Source organism: Catharus ustulatus, chromosome 9, assembly GCF_009819885.2.
Source record: "Catharus ustulatus isolate bCatUst1 chromosome 9, bCatUst1.pri.v2, whole genome shotgun sequence".
NCBI classification, from domain to species: domain Eukaryota; kingdom Metazoa; phylum Chordata; class Aves; order Passeriformes; family Turdidae; genus Catharus; species Catharus ustulatus.
Window position 1 is genome coordinate 15,115,014 of NC_046229.1, and position 17,897 is coordinate 15,132,910.

The window sequence follows — 17,897 nt, forward strand, 5'->3', positions numbered from 1 at the left end:
AACTTTACCCCTAAAAATTTACTTTACACCTGTATAAAGAGGTCTACCTCTAGCAGCCATGGTTTTAGTTTTCTGTCCAGCAGAATATCAAATCCCAGGACTTCAAAGCAGACACTGTCACTTCCTGGTGCTTGCCCCGGCCTGCACATGCGATAAGCATGAAGAACATGTGGCTCTGCAACTATCAGAGTCTTCACCACCAGCTCCTGCAGGGATTTGTTTCAGAAAAATTCATCAGGAGAGAAAGTATATACTGAACTACAGTATTTCATGCTTTAATATTTTAAATTTCATTTGCATATCTACTAGGAAAAAAAAAAATTTTAAATTTCAAATAGTCTATAAACAAACAAACTATTCCTATGTAGCACCATGTATAACTTTATATAGTTTTAGACTATATTGTTATAATTTCCATTATATATACAAACTTTGAGACTTGCAATAAGTGAAATAATAAAAGCAAATTGGCAACAAAGTATAGTATAGCCAATCTTCATCCATTTCATTTAGCAATATAATTTTTGGTAAGTGTTCTCAGAATCATACAAACAGTTTTAAGCTCTAACAATCTTAAGCCTGTTCCTCATCTAAAGACACCTGTAACACAACCACTTCAATAGTGCTTGATTAAGTCCATAGATATAGGCAACACTGACTACAATGTTGTAAATATTCACACATAAAATTCACTTTATACTCTAGAATAGTCTCCAAGAATTTAAATGGCATGGTTCCTTTGTGCCATATTACTGACGTGAATAACTGTTTGAAAGGACTTTTTATCCTCAGAAAAATGCTAACATTAAATTTGTAATCAAACTATGAATTTAATCTTTCATAAAGCATAATAATAATTTATAATACGTCCTTTGTGATATCCATTGCTGAGAATTTGGATTATTGAAGTTTCAAAAATAATTCTGAATTGCAGTAAAGCAGATGGTAAAAGCAAGTCATTATCTAAAAATACACAAAATAAAGAAAAGTGCTTTAGTCTATCTTACTGAAATATCACTCCAGAATTTGGAGACATCAAGGTTATTTGTTTCTAGAAACTCAGTAAACCATTTTATGGAGCGTTTGCTTCCTTTGTCTTCTGTTTCATCCCGTTCAAAGTGCTCATTATGTTTATTGACAGAGTAGTTAGTCAGATGCATATACAATTGACTCTAAAAAAAAGGAAGAAAAGACATTTTAAAAACTTTAAAAACAATTCTAAAATAATCAATTCAAAATCATGCAAAGAAAAATTGACATTAAATCAATAATGACATAATCAAAGAGCTCATATTTGGAAATAACATTATGTGCAGATTTAGTGTTTCTAAACTTTAGTAATTCTGGGAAATTTCATGACTGAATGCTCTGTAGCCTTCTTACAACAAAACCTGGGCTTCTACTTAAGCCAGACGTAGTGAACCGATCTCCCACTCCACATCTGGTTAGATAATATATCTGCCATTTTTACAGGTCTGTATGTAAACAACTACCTAAAACAGTAAAGAGCGATTACCATAACTTACATTCCACAAGAAGCAAACAATAAAGATGGTATTTGGAAGTGCTACTTTTGAAGTGCTAAAAATCACTCTGGCATCTGCTTCATAGACAATCCCACATTTCAGTTTTCACTGTAGCTTATTTATGAAAAGTGTTCTCATGATAGTGATACTTTAAAATATCTTTTACATATAAACTCATCTGCCATGCTGATATCTGCCAAAATTGCTCATTTTTAACTGGCTGGTAGCCATACATCAGAGGAGGTAAATTTCAAAACATACGTTACATAAATGACTGAGTGCTACAGTTCCTTCATGGTGCAAAATGTCACCAGCAATAGACTCAAGTTATCAGTTGGATTCAAAGAAAGCATTCCCTTTCCAAGGCCAATTTATAAACCATGATCTGTACATTTACATTATCTCTCAGAAACCCACTCAGCTTTTCAGGTACACTATGGTGACGCCTGTCCTCATCACAGCGACAGTTCTCTGTCATGTTTGATTACATACATGAGAGTAGATGATATTCTAAGGTCACCACAAGCCTTCTGTTCCAATTCATCTTTAACAGACAACACAAGCCTTCTGCTATCATTTATCTCACTACACTTCCTTATCTTTAAAAAATGCAATGAAATGACCAAAACCAATCAATTTAATTGCAAGCTAGTTAACAGTATATTGTAGTTGCGCTAGAAGCAATGAATTTCTCCCATGGCTTCATTACTCCTTTAAGAATCATTCTAAAATCTATTTGTTTTGAGTCATCTTTCCATGAAATTCAAATTATTTCAGACAAAAGCAATTATTTATCAGACCATAAAGAAAAAGTATTTGTGCATCTGAACTGGGAGTCCAAAGTTATTTGGAATAATGTCACTGTGGAAAAATGTCATCCAAAGAACAATGTCATTAGTGACAAGCAGGTTATTTCACACAATAGACAACCTCCAACATGAGCAGTTCTGAGAACATAGAAACAACTGCCTGCTCTGTTTATCCGCTCAGAGCATATTTCAGTGCTGCTAATGCCGAGATTACCAGCAATACACAAATATTAAAAGCAAACAATTCCAAATATAGTACTGGAACACTTCCAAATATAGCATTTGTACTGGGCTTCAAACTGTACCTGCGTTTTTCAAAGGCACACCAAGAGACAGTCACAATTTTAAGCCTCACGCAGGCAAAAAGGCTCTATGGTGTTCTCTGTTACATAATTCCACGGAAGCTGCACTAAAAGCAACAGAATACTGAGGGAGGCATAACAAACCTAATCTACTAATACCTTCCAATGCTGCAAATCTACTTCTTTCTTAGACATCTGCATTTTGGTCTGAGCCAAAACAGAAGGGTTTACACTCCCCAACAGGGCAACATGCTATACAGTGGAACAAGAGGAGGAAATTGTACAAAATCTTTAGCATGACCTTTACCATTTCTTGGTTTTCTCCTATGTTTATAGGCAGTGCTACTGAATCACCCTAAAACTGCCAAGTACATACTCCTGTCCCTGCTGAAGTAGTCACTGGCAAACAGTAGCAGCAGCAGGAGCATCCCTTGTGTTCAGGGACTGCAGTGAGCACTGGTCCCTTGCAGTGCTGGTTCTCTCCTTTCCGCCAACACAATGACTGAAACCTGGCAGGACCCTCAGCAAAGGCTCCAAACTTCATGGATGCTAAGCAATGATCCAGCAGGAGATAAAAATTATTACCACCTGCCACCCCAGCCTCCGTCTCAGATGAACATAAAAGCAATGTGCCTGTTCTTGAAGTGATTTTATTTTCTTTATTTTTTTGGGTTGAAATCTTTTGCTTTCCTCTTTTTTCCTCTTTTCCTTTTTGCATATATTTACACTATTTAGCATACATACATGCAAGGTCAAATAAAATACATATAAGCAATAATGTGGCTATACTTGCAATTTTAATAGAAAAGCATGTATTGAGTACCTTTGACATAATTTTTCTTTCTTCAATGACAATGCAGAAGTTTATCCAGATGAACTCAAGTTCCAGTTTATTTAATTTTACCACCTGCAAACACTACACAGGTTAAAGACTACATCATAAGCAATAAATTGGAATTCCAACTTACCAAATTTGAGTCACTGGGGGGGTGATACTTTTCCGTGCCCATTCTCACCAGTCCATCATGATATAAAAATACTTTCAATGGATCACAGGAAGTTACAAGAATATACACACGTAAATCAAACTTGTAGCCTTCCATAAGAAATGGTTTGTCAAGATATTCCTGAACAATTAAGTGATCCTGAGCTTGTAACTTTTCTCCATTTCTTATTAAAGAGATCCTGGTAGAAACAAAAAATAACAAAAATAAAAGTTATTTTAAAACTTGGATATTCCTCTTTTAAAAAGATTGTCCTGGTCACCCAGTCAAGTAGTGAGGCCAAAATCTACCTAAAGAGACTTAGATATCTGATTTTAGGGCAGAGAAAAAGTTCCATTCCCTTACAAGGCTTTTGGTTTCCTTTATTGTGCTTTACTAGAAGAAAAAAAAGGCAATGAGCCATTTCAAAGTAACTTTCTGCTTGCTTTGATTCAACAATTTGTAATAATGGGTTTGCTCTACACTTAGAAATTGTTTGGCAGAACGACCAGTCTCCAGCTTCTGTGATTATTCCCCATGCAGTTCTAAAAATAGACTTCCAGTCTTTGTCGCAACTTCTGCCTGAGGTACAGGCTGCAAAGAACTTTCAGTGCTAACCTTAGGTGTTTGCAAAGCAGGACACTCATCTGTATGGCTGAGGATGGCATAAACCAAGCTCAGGATTTCTGTATTTCCAGTCCCCTCACACCAGAATGAAAAAAGGTTTATATATGAACTATGAACTTCCAGTGTCTAACTACACAGACTTTTAAATGACTGTAAAAGCTAGCATTTTCAATATGCAATTAGTAACCTAAAACTCCCAGAACCTTAAGGCTACCTAATCTTGTTCTGTATTATTTATTATATATTTCAGAGGTTTGGTGCTGAATACTCCTAATAGAGTGAATTATTTTGCAGACATTTGTCTGAACTATGCTGGTACCTTTCCCTTTAGCTTATCTTTGCCCTTACCAAGAGAACTGAAAAATGAGGGAATGGAAAAGTTTGGGGGCCTTACTTTTATAGTAATTCTGACATATGCTGAAAAAGTAAAAGCTTTACTATATTGTATAATTCAAATTGATATTAAAAACAATTAAAGCTAAAACCAAAATATCAGAAAAAAGAAAATAACTAAAAATGCAATTGCAGTATTTATCTCATTGGATTTTTACTATGCAGCCCTTCGCAAACATAACTTCTTCAACTTGACTGCAGATTACAGTCTCTTCAGGGGTGTGCCCTGCTTCCAAGCATGCAAATCCAGCCACACCCCAACAGCACCTCCTCTCTCTCCTACACCTTGTGGCTGCTGCTCCCAAACAAGTTTCTGCTTCTCTGACTTCAGTTTGGGAACACAATGGGGTGTTTAGGCTGGTTTTAAAGCTGTTAAAGATCCCGACCTCCCACACTACATCCCTGCAGCCTCCAGCCACCAAAACGCTGCAATTTATGCCCAATACAATCTTACCCTATAAATCTAAACACAGCAGAAAATTCACAATAAAATAACTGTGTTCTTAACAATTATTTGAGTTTATTTAAGGCTTGTGAAGCCTTCACCCAACACACTGACTTTCACACAACTTGAAATACAATATTCTTACAATACACAGATTCTGTTAATGTTGTAGGTAACCCTGGATTTCACCTCTAACAGGTAAGAAGACTGGAGTTAACTCACAACTCACCCATGTCCCATTGCACCATTAGCTGGTTTGACTATGAAAGTTTTCTGTCTTCGTTTCTTCTTCAATTCTTTTACATAGTTCTGAAACTGTGTGTATTCTGAAGGAAAGATCCACGTTCGAGGAATGAAACTGTACTCCTGAGGTTGACTCTTGATCATTCTGCAAGAAAAGGGTAATTGAGTTAAAAACTTTTGACTACTTTGAAGTTTCAATCCTCAAGATTAAATAGCACTTATGACAATTTGACAAGGAACTTCTTAGCCAAATTCTGTAATATGAAAGTAAACTTCCACATTTCTTTAAGAATAATTAGAGGTCTATTACATATTCAAATGAGTGTGAATATGTTATATTCAAAAGCAGACACCTTGAGCATTTTTGTTTACATGCTTATTATGTTACTGGCATCCATCTCATTTCTTGGCCTCCATCTCACTCCTGTTACAATATTTGGCCAGTTACTCAGATGATTTAATGCTATTTCTATTCTTAGAAATATTGAACTTATAATAAACCATGGATTTTTTTTTTTCGGGGCTGGTGGTGGTATTTGGAAAGTATTTTAATTTTCTAATTGGTAGCTGTCTGGGGAGGTATGAGGATCAACAGACACAAAAAAGAGGAGTTGGGATATTTGGAGTTTCTTCTTGGGTGCAAAAAAGACTGAATTTAAAATTAAAATGGAAGCAGTTAAGGAGAAGATTTTGGTTCCTTTTGAAAGAATTTTAAAAGTAAGGAGCTGTAGTAAATAGACTTGGAAACAGACCAAGCAACTAATTCATTTCTTATGTAGGACAAATCACACAAGCTTTGATTAGTGTTTGGTCCTAGTATATTGGGATTAAGATTCTAAGAGCACCTAATTTAATCAAAAGAAAGCAAAGACATTCAAAGCAAGACCAAGCAGGGAAGGAATAGAGGTGAAGGGATGGAAGAGAAGAACTAAAATAAAAATAGGGAATCAAACTCTGAATCAGGGAAAGAATGTAGCAAGGTCCTGGTCTCCCTGCTTTAACAGCTGTGGCAGCTGAGGTAGTGAGTATATCTCATTCTATACCTCAGTCTGTGGAGAAAAATGGAAGAGAAAGAATGGTAAGGAATTCAGATGGTAGAAGTTTCCATCACCCAGAGCTGTGTGTGTGGCAGACAGGAAGATGCACCCACAGCACGCTGTCAGTATGGCTGAGGTTCACACAGGTTGCTTTAATGCTGGCTAGCAGCCGAGGTGTAGGAGCAATGGGGACATGGCACTATGCAAACTGGTATCATAGTTCCCAACAGGACAAATTTAGTCTTTGCTAAGTTACATACTGGTGCAGCTAACTTGTTTCAGGCACTCAGAGTACCTGAAACTTCCTCCACAAGAACTTCACACGAAATTATTTCAGGAAACTCACAATTACTCTGTAGCATAGAGTGAACACATCTAAAATACAAATATCTACACACCAACAGAAAGGAATTAAAATTTTAAAAAGAAATTAACTGATACAGGAAGTTCCCCAACTTTGGGGTTTTTTTTCTTTAATGCCACCATGGTGAAGTTTAATACTTTTTAATTAAATACAGATTAAGGTATATTTCTCCTTTTCTTTGAAAACTAATTGCATCAGCATAACTAATGTGTAAAAGAGGCAATATAATTTCCATTTTTCATTTCTATTATGAGCTTACATAATACTCTTGGGCAGATACTTTTTCTTTAAGTGGCTAAAATAATAATGGAAAAAACAGAGCTGTCAAACACATGTGTAGGGTTAGGACTGTAGCCAAACCCTACTGGTATAATGGATATGCTGTCACCAAACTGTGTAGCCAACTCCACAACAAACACTGCAGAAACCACAATAGCTACAGCAGTACTGCATGAGGTTCTGTGCTTCTGCATTGTAACTATTATTCTTACAAATTCAGTTCAATGAGAGCCACTAAATATTCAGAAAAACTTTTTGAAAACAGAAGTAGATATTATAATTCCTGATTCATTTATATTGTTAAACTACTCTTCATCTGCTCTGTCTTTACAGATGTTACTACTTTGCCAACTGAGTACCTTATCTGGGCAGAAATTTTCCTTTAGGCAAAACGCAATTTCTGTGTTAGCTTAAATCCCTCTCCAGATTATTTATTATGTGCATCCTGTTACATGCTAGAGACCTGCCATTTAACTTACTCAAGGGTTTCAACACACACACTCCCTACTCATTGAACATAGCTTCAAGATATTCCTGATATATTGATATTATTTTGTGACTGAAGGTGTATCAGTTCTATATGCCCTTTCAATGCATAACTGGGTGGATTACAAACACTTAATATTATGAAGTGGAATGCTTCAGCATTGTTTATAGGTTCTGGGGCTCACTAAAACCTTCAAAAAAAGAATTCAGCCCTCTTCTTTCCCTGCAAGGCCCTATTCAGAAAGGGCCTAGGAACATCATTAAGTAGCCTGTGGAATCAAGGCCTATTCCATTACAATAGCCCTATTTTTCACCACTACTATGAGTAACCACTTTCTCACTGTGCTGCTCTATCCTTTAGCCTTTCTGTCCTTATCAGGAGGTCTGAGAAATAAACAGCAAGTTATTGTTCTTCTGAGTACTATTTTAGCTCAATAAATATGGTCAGGCTGTGCTCTTGATCTCGGAGTGCTTTCTGTACAAAAGTATCAGTGGTGTTGAAGAAAACATAGTTTACCAAAGGAACAACCTTCAGTCTAATAATGCAGATTCCACTGCCTAAATTTCAAAATCCTCTGACTTTTCACGTATGAAAAGTTAGTGGGTATGTATGGATGAGAATGATTCTTGGTCCATGATCAAATCATGAACCTTTTAAATATAACCAAAAGGTGCTGGAAAGAACAGTATCACATAGATGGATCTGTGCCCCTTCCCACTCAATCTGTGCACCTTCTCCCCCATTTACTGAATTCATTTTGTAACCACACTTATCCTTCACAAGAGGAGCTCTCATCTAAGAGACCCTTCACAATTGTCTCTTAAGGTCTAGTTGGTCCTACAATGGCACTTCTATTGTTACTTTTTTCTTTTCTGTGTTCTGATTAATGAGCATTGAAAATGCTGTTCATGCTGGCCTTTTTTTCTCAATCACATTCCTCTTTCCATCTGTTCCACTATTCTCTGTTCCTACACTTTCTTTGCTGAGTTGTGTTTTTTCATATTACATGTTACGTATTACACTCCTCCCTTCCACCATCCTGCATGTGAAAACCACATTGTCCTGTGATCCAGAGTGCCTGGATATTGGCTGCAAAAATAACTCCTGAAGTGCATTACCTCCTGAATAGTATTTTCCTCTCAAAAGTCTACTCTCTACCAATTCTCAATATATTTTCATTATCTCTCAATGACAATAATCAGTAGAGTCAGTAATGGAAATAGAAACGATGGCATGCAGCAGTAAACAAGACAAGAGAATTAGTGTTTCTGCATATTCAAATTTTAAGGCAGAACAAGAACTGTAGGAAACAAAATCCAGCATTCTACAGACAAGAGTCTGCTCAACCACATATCTAAACTGTCTTATGATTTTAACAGCAGTCTCAAGGCATATCATTTTGATATTTATCAAGTATGAATGCTGAGTTGTAAGGCCAGTACTGAGACAAAAAACAACTGATTAAGCCCTGCTCTATCTACTGATACTAAGTGAAGTCATAACATAGATGTTCGACCCAGAGTTACAGTGTAAGAGGAATAATTCCCATCTTAACTACATGTGAAATCTCAGCACTGAGTAACTTCAGACTGTGTTTGGAACTCAGAACTCAGTAGGTGGAGAGAGGTATCATCAGACTGTATTTGAAAGAATTTTGCATGATAACAAGAGCCTTTTATCCATTTTCCATATTTTTTAAAAAAGATCACAGAACCAGGGGTACCAAAACAGAAAAGGAAAAAGAAATTGAAAGAGAGAGAGAGAAAGAGGAGCTACCACATTAATTACATTCGTATGAAAACAAATTCTGTCCTGTTAACAGTTAAGTTATCTAAGTCAGGTTAAGGGCCAAAAGATTAACTCTACTAACAATTGCTCTACAAACTAATTTAGATTAGAATAAAATATTGACATATATTTACCTTCAAACCTTTCCTTACTACCAGGCTATCAGATAATTATTTAGCACTGTTTTCTCATAAGTCTTATTCACAGATTCTCAGCTAGGATAATTCCTCAGAACTCAGTTATTCCACTAGAGTGAGGAGAATTTCCAATTAGACAAATGAGCCTCACTAACTAATTTCTTATATAAACAGTAAGATGCTCCACAGATTTTAAATTTGATATACATAAAAATATAGCCATTAGTTATTTTAAACAAGTACTATCACAGAATTGGTCAGGTTGGAAGGGACCTCAGTGGGTCCTCTGGTCCAGCCTTCCAGATAAAGAAGGGTTATCCTAGAGCACATTGCACAGAATAGGCCAGATGCACTTTCCAGCCACATACAGTTATTTTTTTCTGTTCTACTATTATGGGATACATACATGGGTGTATTATGTATTAGGTTTATTGTACAATAATTCAAGTCTCACCTACATTCTGCAGTGCTTAGACAGAGAAGTGAACATACGTAATGTTCCAATGAAGTGAATTGAAGAAATAAAGTAGCCCAAACCAATACTACAGATCCAGGACCAAGGTTAAAGCTATTAAAGAACTTTGAAAACTATTCTTGGTCCTCGATTAGTTTCTTAGCAAAAACAAACAAGCCTGAAAAGCAATAGTTCTGTATATTATTTCATTAAATACTAAAGCTGGAAAACTTGTTAATATTAAAAGAAATATTACTTAGTCATGTTTCTTGCCAGAAAATCCTTTCTGCATATCTCTCCCATTCCTGGAAAATGGTTGATTCTCTGAGGAAGTAGGAAAAAAAGGAAAATTAATTGAAGCTTTTCTGTTTTTCTGGCCTACCTAATTAGAATAATTTAAAACATTCAACTGCATGCTCAGGCAAACAAAATTAGTGTTACATCTAAATTACAGTAATTTCACGAATACAAGCCACAGCAATTTGACAAAAATTTTGGTGGAAACCCGGAAGTGCAGCTAATACTCGGGGGCGGCTAATATGTGAATAATTTTCTGACATTTACAACCCCAGATGTGCCAGCCAGGGCGCCGAGCCAAGCACCTGCCAGTAAAAGCCGGCATTTCGCGGTTGTTACAAAGTGTTACTCTGTTGCCCTGGCTCCCTGCAGGCAGCACCGGGGGGCAGGGAGAGAGGCGGGAGAGCTCTCTTCTTCCCTCCTCTGCCGCAGCCCAGGGGAGAGATGGGGGGACCCTGCGCCGCCATTGCTGTGGCCCAGGGAGCTGGCGGGGGAGCCCGCGCCGCCATTGCCGTGGCTCGAGGAGGGGGGGGGGCGCTCTGCCCCCGCCCTCCGCCGCCGTGGCGGGAGCAGGGTGTGCTCCGTGCCCGGCCGGCGCCGCGGCGGGAGCGGGGCCGGGGCGAGCAAGCCCAGAGGCGGCGGCCAGCCCCGAGCGGCAGCGCCGAGCTTGGCCACCTGGCCCCGTCAGCAGCCCCTAGTGGGCTGAGCCTGCACAGCCTTAGTTGAGCCAGTAAATCCCCCACCATGCCACGGTTTGGCAACTTTGTTGCACGCGGGTCCTCGCTGCGAACAACAGAGCAGCTTATATTCAGGTGCGGCTTATTTACGGACAAAAAACGAAATATTTGCCAACACCCAGAGATGCGGCTTATACTGAGTGCAGTTTGTATTCGTGAATTTACTGTATTTAAGATAGTATCTTACACTATACTATGTATTCTTAGCAATGCTAAAGATGCTGCAAGTTGTATTCTCTTCCATCAGTATAAGCACCATTGATTTAATTTCATAATGAGACCATCATACTTTTATTTGCAAACCTATCTAGAAACAAAGAATGCAAACACAAGGTAATGGTAAAAAACCAAAATATTTATTCACAGAACTGTGGAGAGAGCTCTGGTTGTTAATTTACTGCTTCAAAGTTTATGAGAAATTTATAAATAATGTTTTGTATCTTCTTTAAATTGATCATTCACAACACCCAACTGGCAGAAAAAAGCATGAAAGAACAGCCCCGAATATTTACACACCAGATTCCAAGTGGTAAGAACAAATAAGTCTGGAAAAGATAACAGAATTTTAAGCTAGGCAGTGGTACAGCCTTAATGCAGCCTGGTTGGTTGTGGTCTGTGTGGGTTTTTTTTCCCTTCCACACAAATGGAACTGAGCAGTTACTGACAATTACAGAACATTTCAAAATGAAGCAGTTTATCGAAACATGTCAAAAATCTTAACTCACTGTACCTGATAGTTCCGCAGCTCAGCAATCTTCTCTTGCTGCACAGCACAATCACTCCAGATAAGATTTGCTGTTTCATCCTCATCACGTGTTTTCACAAAGCCCATTTCTTGTATTACTACACGTACTATGGAGAAATCACACACTTAGGGACTACTCGGAATATCTAAAACAGATTCATTTTCAACATTTAAAAAAATCAATTAAGATTTTAAACACTTCCAATATAGAACCCTTTGTCTGAGAACAATGTTAGCATGGCAAGCTGTTTATCTTGGAATATTTCCATCAGCCTGTGGCAAAACTGACATTACAATGTTAGAGCACCTTACAGTTAGGCAGGAATCAGCGCAATCACCAATGGGAACTGCCAAGAGCTTCAAGGTATTCCCCAATCACCCAGCAAAAATCCTCTTGTTCAGCAGTTAGATTTAATCTTGGTTATGCCGTAAGCTGATTTTAAAGCAGTGATGAATATAAGTGTCACTGCAGATAGGGGCAAAAATGCCTTCTTAGACAAGATACAGTGTTGCAAGAGAAAATGCATGCATTATTTTAATTTAAAAAAAATAAAACTGATTATGTGCCATGTATACCTCTAATTCTAGGGAAAAAGATTTTAGTACCAAACATGAAAATGCAAAACATTAACGGATTTTATTGAGAAGCCTCTGTATTAGAGTGTTTAACATTGAATTTACACTGCTCAGCTTTCAAGGCTTTAAATAAACTTCCAAACACACACATAACATGTATTTAGAATGTTCTTCCACAGTCTTCTTGATTACCTAAGTTTTTACATTTCAAGGTAACAAGTGGGAATTAATATGAGTAACAAATGGGAATTAATAGATGCAGAGTATAAAAAACTATGAATTAAACGCTACAAGAAAATCCCAGGTTTCTTACAAAAGAAACTCCTTCAGAAATGTCTCACTGTCAGCTTAATGCAAAGTCCTTTAATTCATCCCATTAATCAGTAACTCTCTCACATCAAAGGCTATTAGGATGAAAACAAAATATGCAGCTTTTTACCAATTTCATACTTTGTGCCAGCAATATTGGCAGTGATGACTCCATTCTTCTTCTTCTTCTTTCTGACTTTTCTTTTAATTGTGCCCTGATAGGGTAGTTCCGAACTCAAAGTCAGAGGAGCAGTTCCATGGTTATCTTTGAAAAACAATGTTATAATGATCAATATTTTTATATCTCAAATAACATATACAAATTAACTAAACAGTACAAACAGTACTCCATCACAATTTATAGGTACAAGTATACTGAATAATTCATACAGTATATTAAAAATCCAAGACTAGCATACCTCCTTCATTAGGAAAGGATGGCATTATAATCTAGGATAGTGCAGAAATAGAGTTCAAATTCTGTTCCAGGTTCTCAGTAAATGGTGAAACTGTCAAAGCCAAATTACTTAAAATTCCAGTCATGCCATTTCAGTCTCTGGTTGTAGAAAATATTAGTTCTGGAATGGATAGACACCTGTGTTGAAAAAAATGTAAGAGAGACTTTGTCATAGAAAAATCCTGAAAAAAAGTAAATAGTAGGAAACTAAATACGAAAACACTTTTAATTGCATGTATAAAGAATTGCTTCTTTTAGAAGATTGATCAAGCTATTGTAAATAGAAAACTTTGTTAATTGTAGTTCAATTATTTTCTTTCTGGAAAAACCATTTTGCAGTGTTAGTTTCAAAATGAAATTATATTACCTCTTTTTCTAATTTTCATTTGGGTAAGGGACATTTTGGACATGAAAAAAGGTAACACTGAATTCAATCAGTACTGCAGCCTTCTATCTCCACAAAGCTCAATGAATATAGAGCCATTTTAAACTACATTTTGAGTAGAAAATTACAATCAGAAATATTGTGTGATAGGTTTTCAGTACCAAATGAGAAATTACTGAAATCACACTAATAATCTGTTTCCTCTTTTTCACTTTTCAGTGTTTTCTAAAGCAATTGTTCAATAATCATGAGGTTATGCGGCTGCAGTTTCATGACCACTTCATGGCACAACAGATGCAATTTGAAGACATTTTGGGTTGGCGAACATATCAATTTTCTGTTTTTAAAGTGAGCATTTATTTACATAAAATGATATCTTTTATATCTATGGTCACACAAAATTCCTTTTTCTTTTTTTCCCTCATGAATACAGCACTACATGAAAAATCCCACATATTAAAAAGTTTTTTAGGTCCAGCTTAAGCACATAAGAACAATGGGTTAAAATATAAGGAAAAATTCCTTGGGAATACATGACTCCTAAACACACTGCTACATGACTTTGGGCATGCAGCACTGTTATACCAAAGTCTGCAAGGAAATAAATTATGTCTTTGGCTGGCTGCCACAAACAAATCCAGAAGATTTCAAAACATATATAATGTTACTGATCTTTAAAAGCTTTCATTTCTTTTCTGCAGTTATATGTGTAGCTAAAGTTCCTCCCACTTTAGATCAGTTTATAATGCTGCAAGACTTATTTAAAATAGCTTTATAGAGAGCACAAGATTTCTTCTACTATAAATAGCAGAAAATTACAGCAAAGTCAAATTCAGCCATGACTTACGATGCAAAATATATGTGATCATAAGACTGGACAAGATATGCATTAACAAAATTACTTAAACATTATTTATAAATCCACATTTTTTCTTTTTCTGTGTGTGTACACACAGTAGAGGAGAGAGAGATGTAAGTATGTTCTGGACAAGTCACCTGCCTTTTAAGAAAATACATTTAAAAAATAGATATTTTGTGCTGCAAGATCTAGCTTCCTTTCAAGACAGAAGTTTATCCTTAACAGCTCAGTAATGCAAAAGGATAAAAAGAACACATTATGATTCTTTTATGGCTATCATGAATGTACCAGGAGTCAAATTCTGCTTTGTAACAAGACAAATCTCCCTCATTTCCACTTAGTGCCCCTGTGTATTTATCCACAAAGAACCAGAGATGTTTTATACACAGATACAATGTCAGACAGCACAAGCAGTGACACCCAGCCATTTTGAAGTTTCAATGTTTTGCATGATATTATCTGAAAAGGTGGCCTGAAAGTCCTCGGGCCCACTGGCATACTAAAATTAGCCACAGAGTTGGGAAAGCAAAGCATTTGTCCTCCTTAAAACTGCTGTGAAGGAAAAGCAGTGCTGGGCACAGTGACTCACTGGCTACTGCGTGTTATCAGTTTCTCAGGCTAAGAATACCACCAGAGTACAAGACATGTTTAGTTCCTGGGAATAATACTGAACTACATCTGTTAGCCAATTAAGGACTTCTATGAATGTACAAAAATGCCTGGCAGTTGTTTCTTTGCTGTACTGACTAAAAAGTTTAAATAAATTTGGAAGAATGTTAAGAGGACTACCACTGCTCTGTGAGAAACGCCAGCCCTTTGCTAACACTGCATGATTTACAAGCTATGATATGCTAATAAAAAGCGAGCAGCTCATAGAACTTTCATTCATCTTACAATCACAGAAAATTATCTGCTCAAAGTTACTATAACACACTGTAATTCTGAAGGTGGACCATAAAATTCCACAGCACCACACTGCTGAATTAATGCCTTTCTTTAGTAGACGCTATTCTTTTATTCTCAAAAGAATACTCTTCAGGGTCTAAATAGCATGTACTAACACTCATGGTCTGTGACCAGACAATTTTTAAGCACACTTACATGAGTTGATAAAGATTTATGGCCATCTTTAGAGTATTCTAAGGACAATTAGTAGTTCAGCCATATGGAAAACAAAGTAATGGGACCGTATTCTGTACTCAAACTTACTTTAGGATTTCAGCTTTTGAAAAGCACCGCTTCATACCAATAGATATTTGTATTCTGACCTAAGCTTGTATGCATTAATTCAAAATTGTTTTACAACTGCTTAACTTTTCTTTACTAGCCCATGTTCAACCAACCATTTCACTGAATACCAAAGCACTAGCAGTTCTAAGCCATTAGTTTTCCAAAATATTTTACATAGGATGCAGTCCTTCCCTTTGATCCTTTACAAAGGGCAAATACAGTGCAGTGAAATGGGACAGTCTCAGCTTTACTTCCCACCATGTCAAATAACAGAGACACGGCATCTCATCTAGGGGGGTACATTACCCAGAGCACTGAGTTGCTGCTGTGAATTGTAGGCTAAACCATGGGAGCAGTAGACTTGCCCCTGCTAGGACCTCCCTGCTTCGTGCATCCCCAGAGCAGTAGCATGAGACATTCCAATTCCTAAGCAAGAAAACCTAACAGCACTCTGCTGAGGGAGCTGCAATCTTCCCAGGTAAACTGCAACAGCTCCCCTAACTGCCCTTTGATGACCAACTCTCTAACCATAGGAATGGATCTCTTGGCAGAGGCAGGAATACATCTCCCAGAGCAATACACAAAGGGCTGCTGCTGACGGGAGGGGGCTGGAAGGAGGAGAGCACACTCAGACAGCACTGACAGGCAACGTGGCAGTGCACAGGCCCTGGCAGCCACAAGCTCCTACACATCTTTTTTTATTCTATACAGCAGAAATCATCCCAAAGTTCCTTCATTCTCTGATCCAAGTTTTCCCCAGGCACCTTCTTCTAGCTCACATCTGATTTGTTATTACGGCCAAGCCCTACTCTCAGGTCAGAGCACAGCTGAGCAGCACAGACTGCTCTGCAGACAGCTCCTGCCAGTCACAGGCCAAAGCTGATCACAGGACCCACCCAGATCATGCCAAGTAACAGCAGCAGCATTGTCAGTTTACGATTACACCTAATTCTGAGTCAGTTCTCATACCTGTGACAAGTTTTTGCTTATAAAATAAGCATAACCTATAACCCACATTCAGCTACAACAATGCAGAGGCATATTTTGCTCATAATCTACCTGAGAGACCTGTTTCTAAGAGACTGCTTTCAATAACATAGAAGAAAGCATTCTATTTTCAAACTGGGACTTTTGGAGCAAGTCAGCTGTCAGAAATCTCTGAATTCACATTCAGGCAGAAAAGGATTGCAGTTCTTGCTGCATACACCATTTCCCTCCTGAAATCCTCATACACATAAATTGGTGAAGGTATGTTGCTCAACCATACAGATTCAAGGACAGCTGAACAAAAATGGCTAACATATAAATGAAGAAATATTTGTGAAGAAGAAATGAATTCATATTCATCAGGTTAGCACATTCTTATATAAACAAGCACTTTGACTAAAAGGAAAAAAACTGAGATGTTATCTTTACAGCTGCCTGGCAAAGGTGCAAGAGCGACAGTAGGAGAGACACATTGCACACAGTCCTGTCCTAGAAAGGCACAGAAGACAAAAAAAAAAAAGAAAGAAGGATCTTTTTTCCTCCAGGGACAGAAGAGGCAGGATGCTCTTGCTGGAGAAGGAAGTGTTGCACAAGAACAGAGAACACGGCAGATGCTCAAGTCCATTTAAAGGAACAGTCTGAGCAAGATATGAGAGTGCCTCGGTAAAGAGCAGGAGACAATGGAAAGAAGTGGTTTCATAGTTAAAAGAATGATTCTTTGACAAGTTGCAATGTTTCCTAGAAATGCAAAAATTCATAGTATTTTATGCTGTTACACAAATTAAGTGTATCATAATAAGTTAGTAAATTGCCCTGAAAAATATTCTTCTGGTCTAGATTATATGCAGGTATTTTTTAACAAATGCCTCTCTAACTTCCTTGGGTAATTTTCTCTAGACTACTCACAAGTGACTTCTGCCTCTCATGAACCTTCATGTCTTGATGCAGTCTGGAAAGTTTTTAACCTCTAAAGAGTAATTGTATGTCATTAGACCCCACCCACTTTTTCTTCCCCCAAACAGTAAGCGTCCCAGAAAAAGGCTTAATTAATCAGATCAAAAAAGAGCAAGGAAAGTCAAACTCAAACTGAAAATAAGGTAGTGCAATTTGAGAATCTCATCCAAACAAGTCAGTGAGATCCTTCAACCTAGTTTGGATCATACCAGTAACTACGAAACCCCAACTGTGCACCCTAAGAAAAAGAGACTAGATTGCATATGCACATTTGAGATTATTTAATTTGATATATTTAATTGTTCAAAATGGTAGAATCACCTGCTACAAAATACTCCATGTTCCACACCTCACTAAGTGTACTGTTTATAATGAGAACCTCCTTCCTTCTCAGCAATTGTGACACTACTGGTGCCCAGTTTGAAAAGCTCTGTGGGTTATACATGCACTCACCATTACATACATGAACAGAAAACAAGACTTCAGA

At 37.3% G+C, this 17,897-nt stretch overlaps 1 protein-coding gene across 5 annotated transcripts in view; it reads right to left on the minus strand.

Annotated features, from left to right (window-relative positions):
- TTLL7 (tubulin tyrosine ligase like 7) overlaps positions 1 to 17,897 on the minus strand; it is a 66,657-nt gene that overhangs the window by 32,975 nt on the left and 15,785 nt on the right. For all 5 annotated transcript variants that reach the window (XR_004418648.2, XM_033067049.2, XM_033067052.2 and 2 more), the window contains 8 exons: positions 12,958 to 13,133; positions 12,669 to 12,803; positions 11,639 to 11,760; positions 10,131 to 10,198; positions 5,315 to 5,473; positions 3,606 to 3,822; positions 1,008 to 1,172; positions 48 to 206 (listed from right to left, as the gene is read on the minus strand). Coding sequence is in view for 4 of the 5 variants with exons in the window: in XM_033067049.2 (XP_032922940.1) it covers positions 48 to 206; positions 1,008 to 1,172; positions 3,606 to 3,822; positions 5,315 to 5,473; positions 10,131 to 10,198; positions 11,639 to 11,760; positions 12,669 to 12,803; positions 12,958 to 12,982 (1,050 nt within the window). In the remaining variant the exon portion in view is untranslated. The remainder of the gene's footprint in view (positions 1 to 47; positions 207 to 1,007; positions 1,173 to 3,605; positions 3,823 to 5,314; positions 5,474 to 10,130; positions 10,199 to 11,638; positions 11,761 to 12,668; positions 12,804 to 12,957; positions 13,134 to 17,897) is intronic.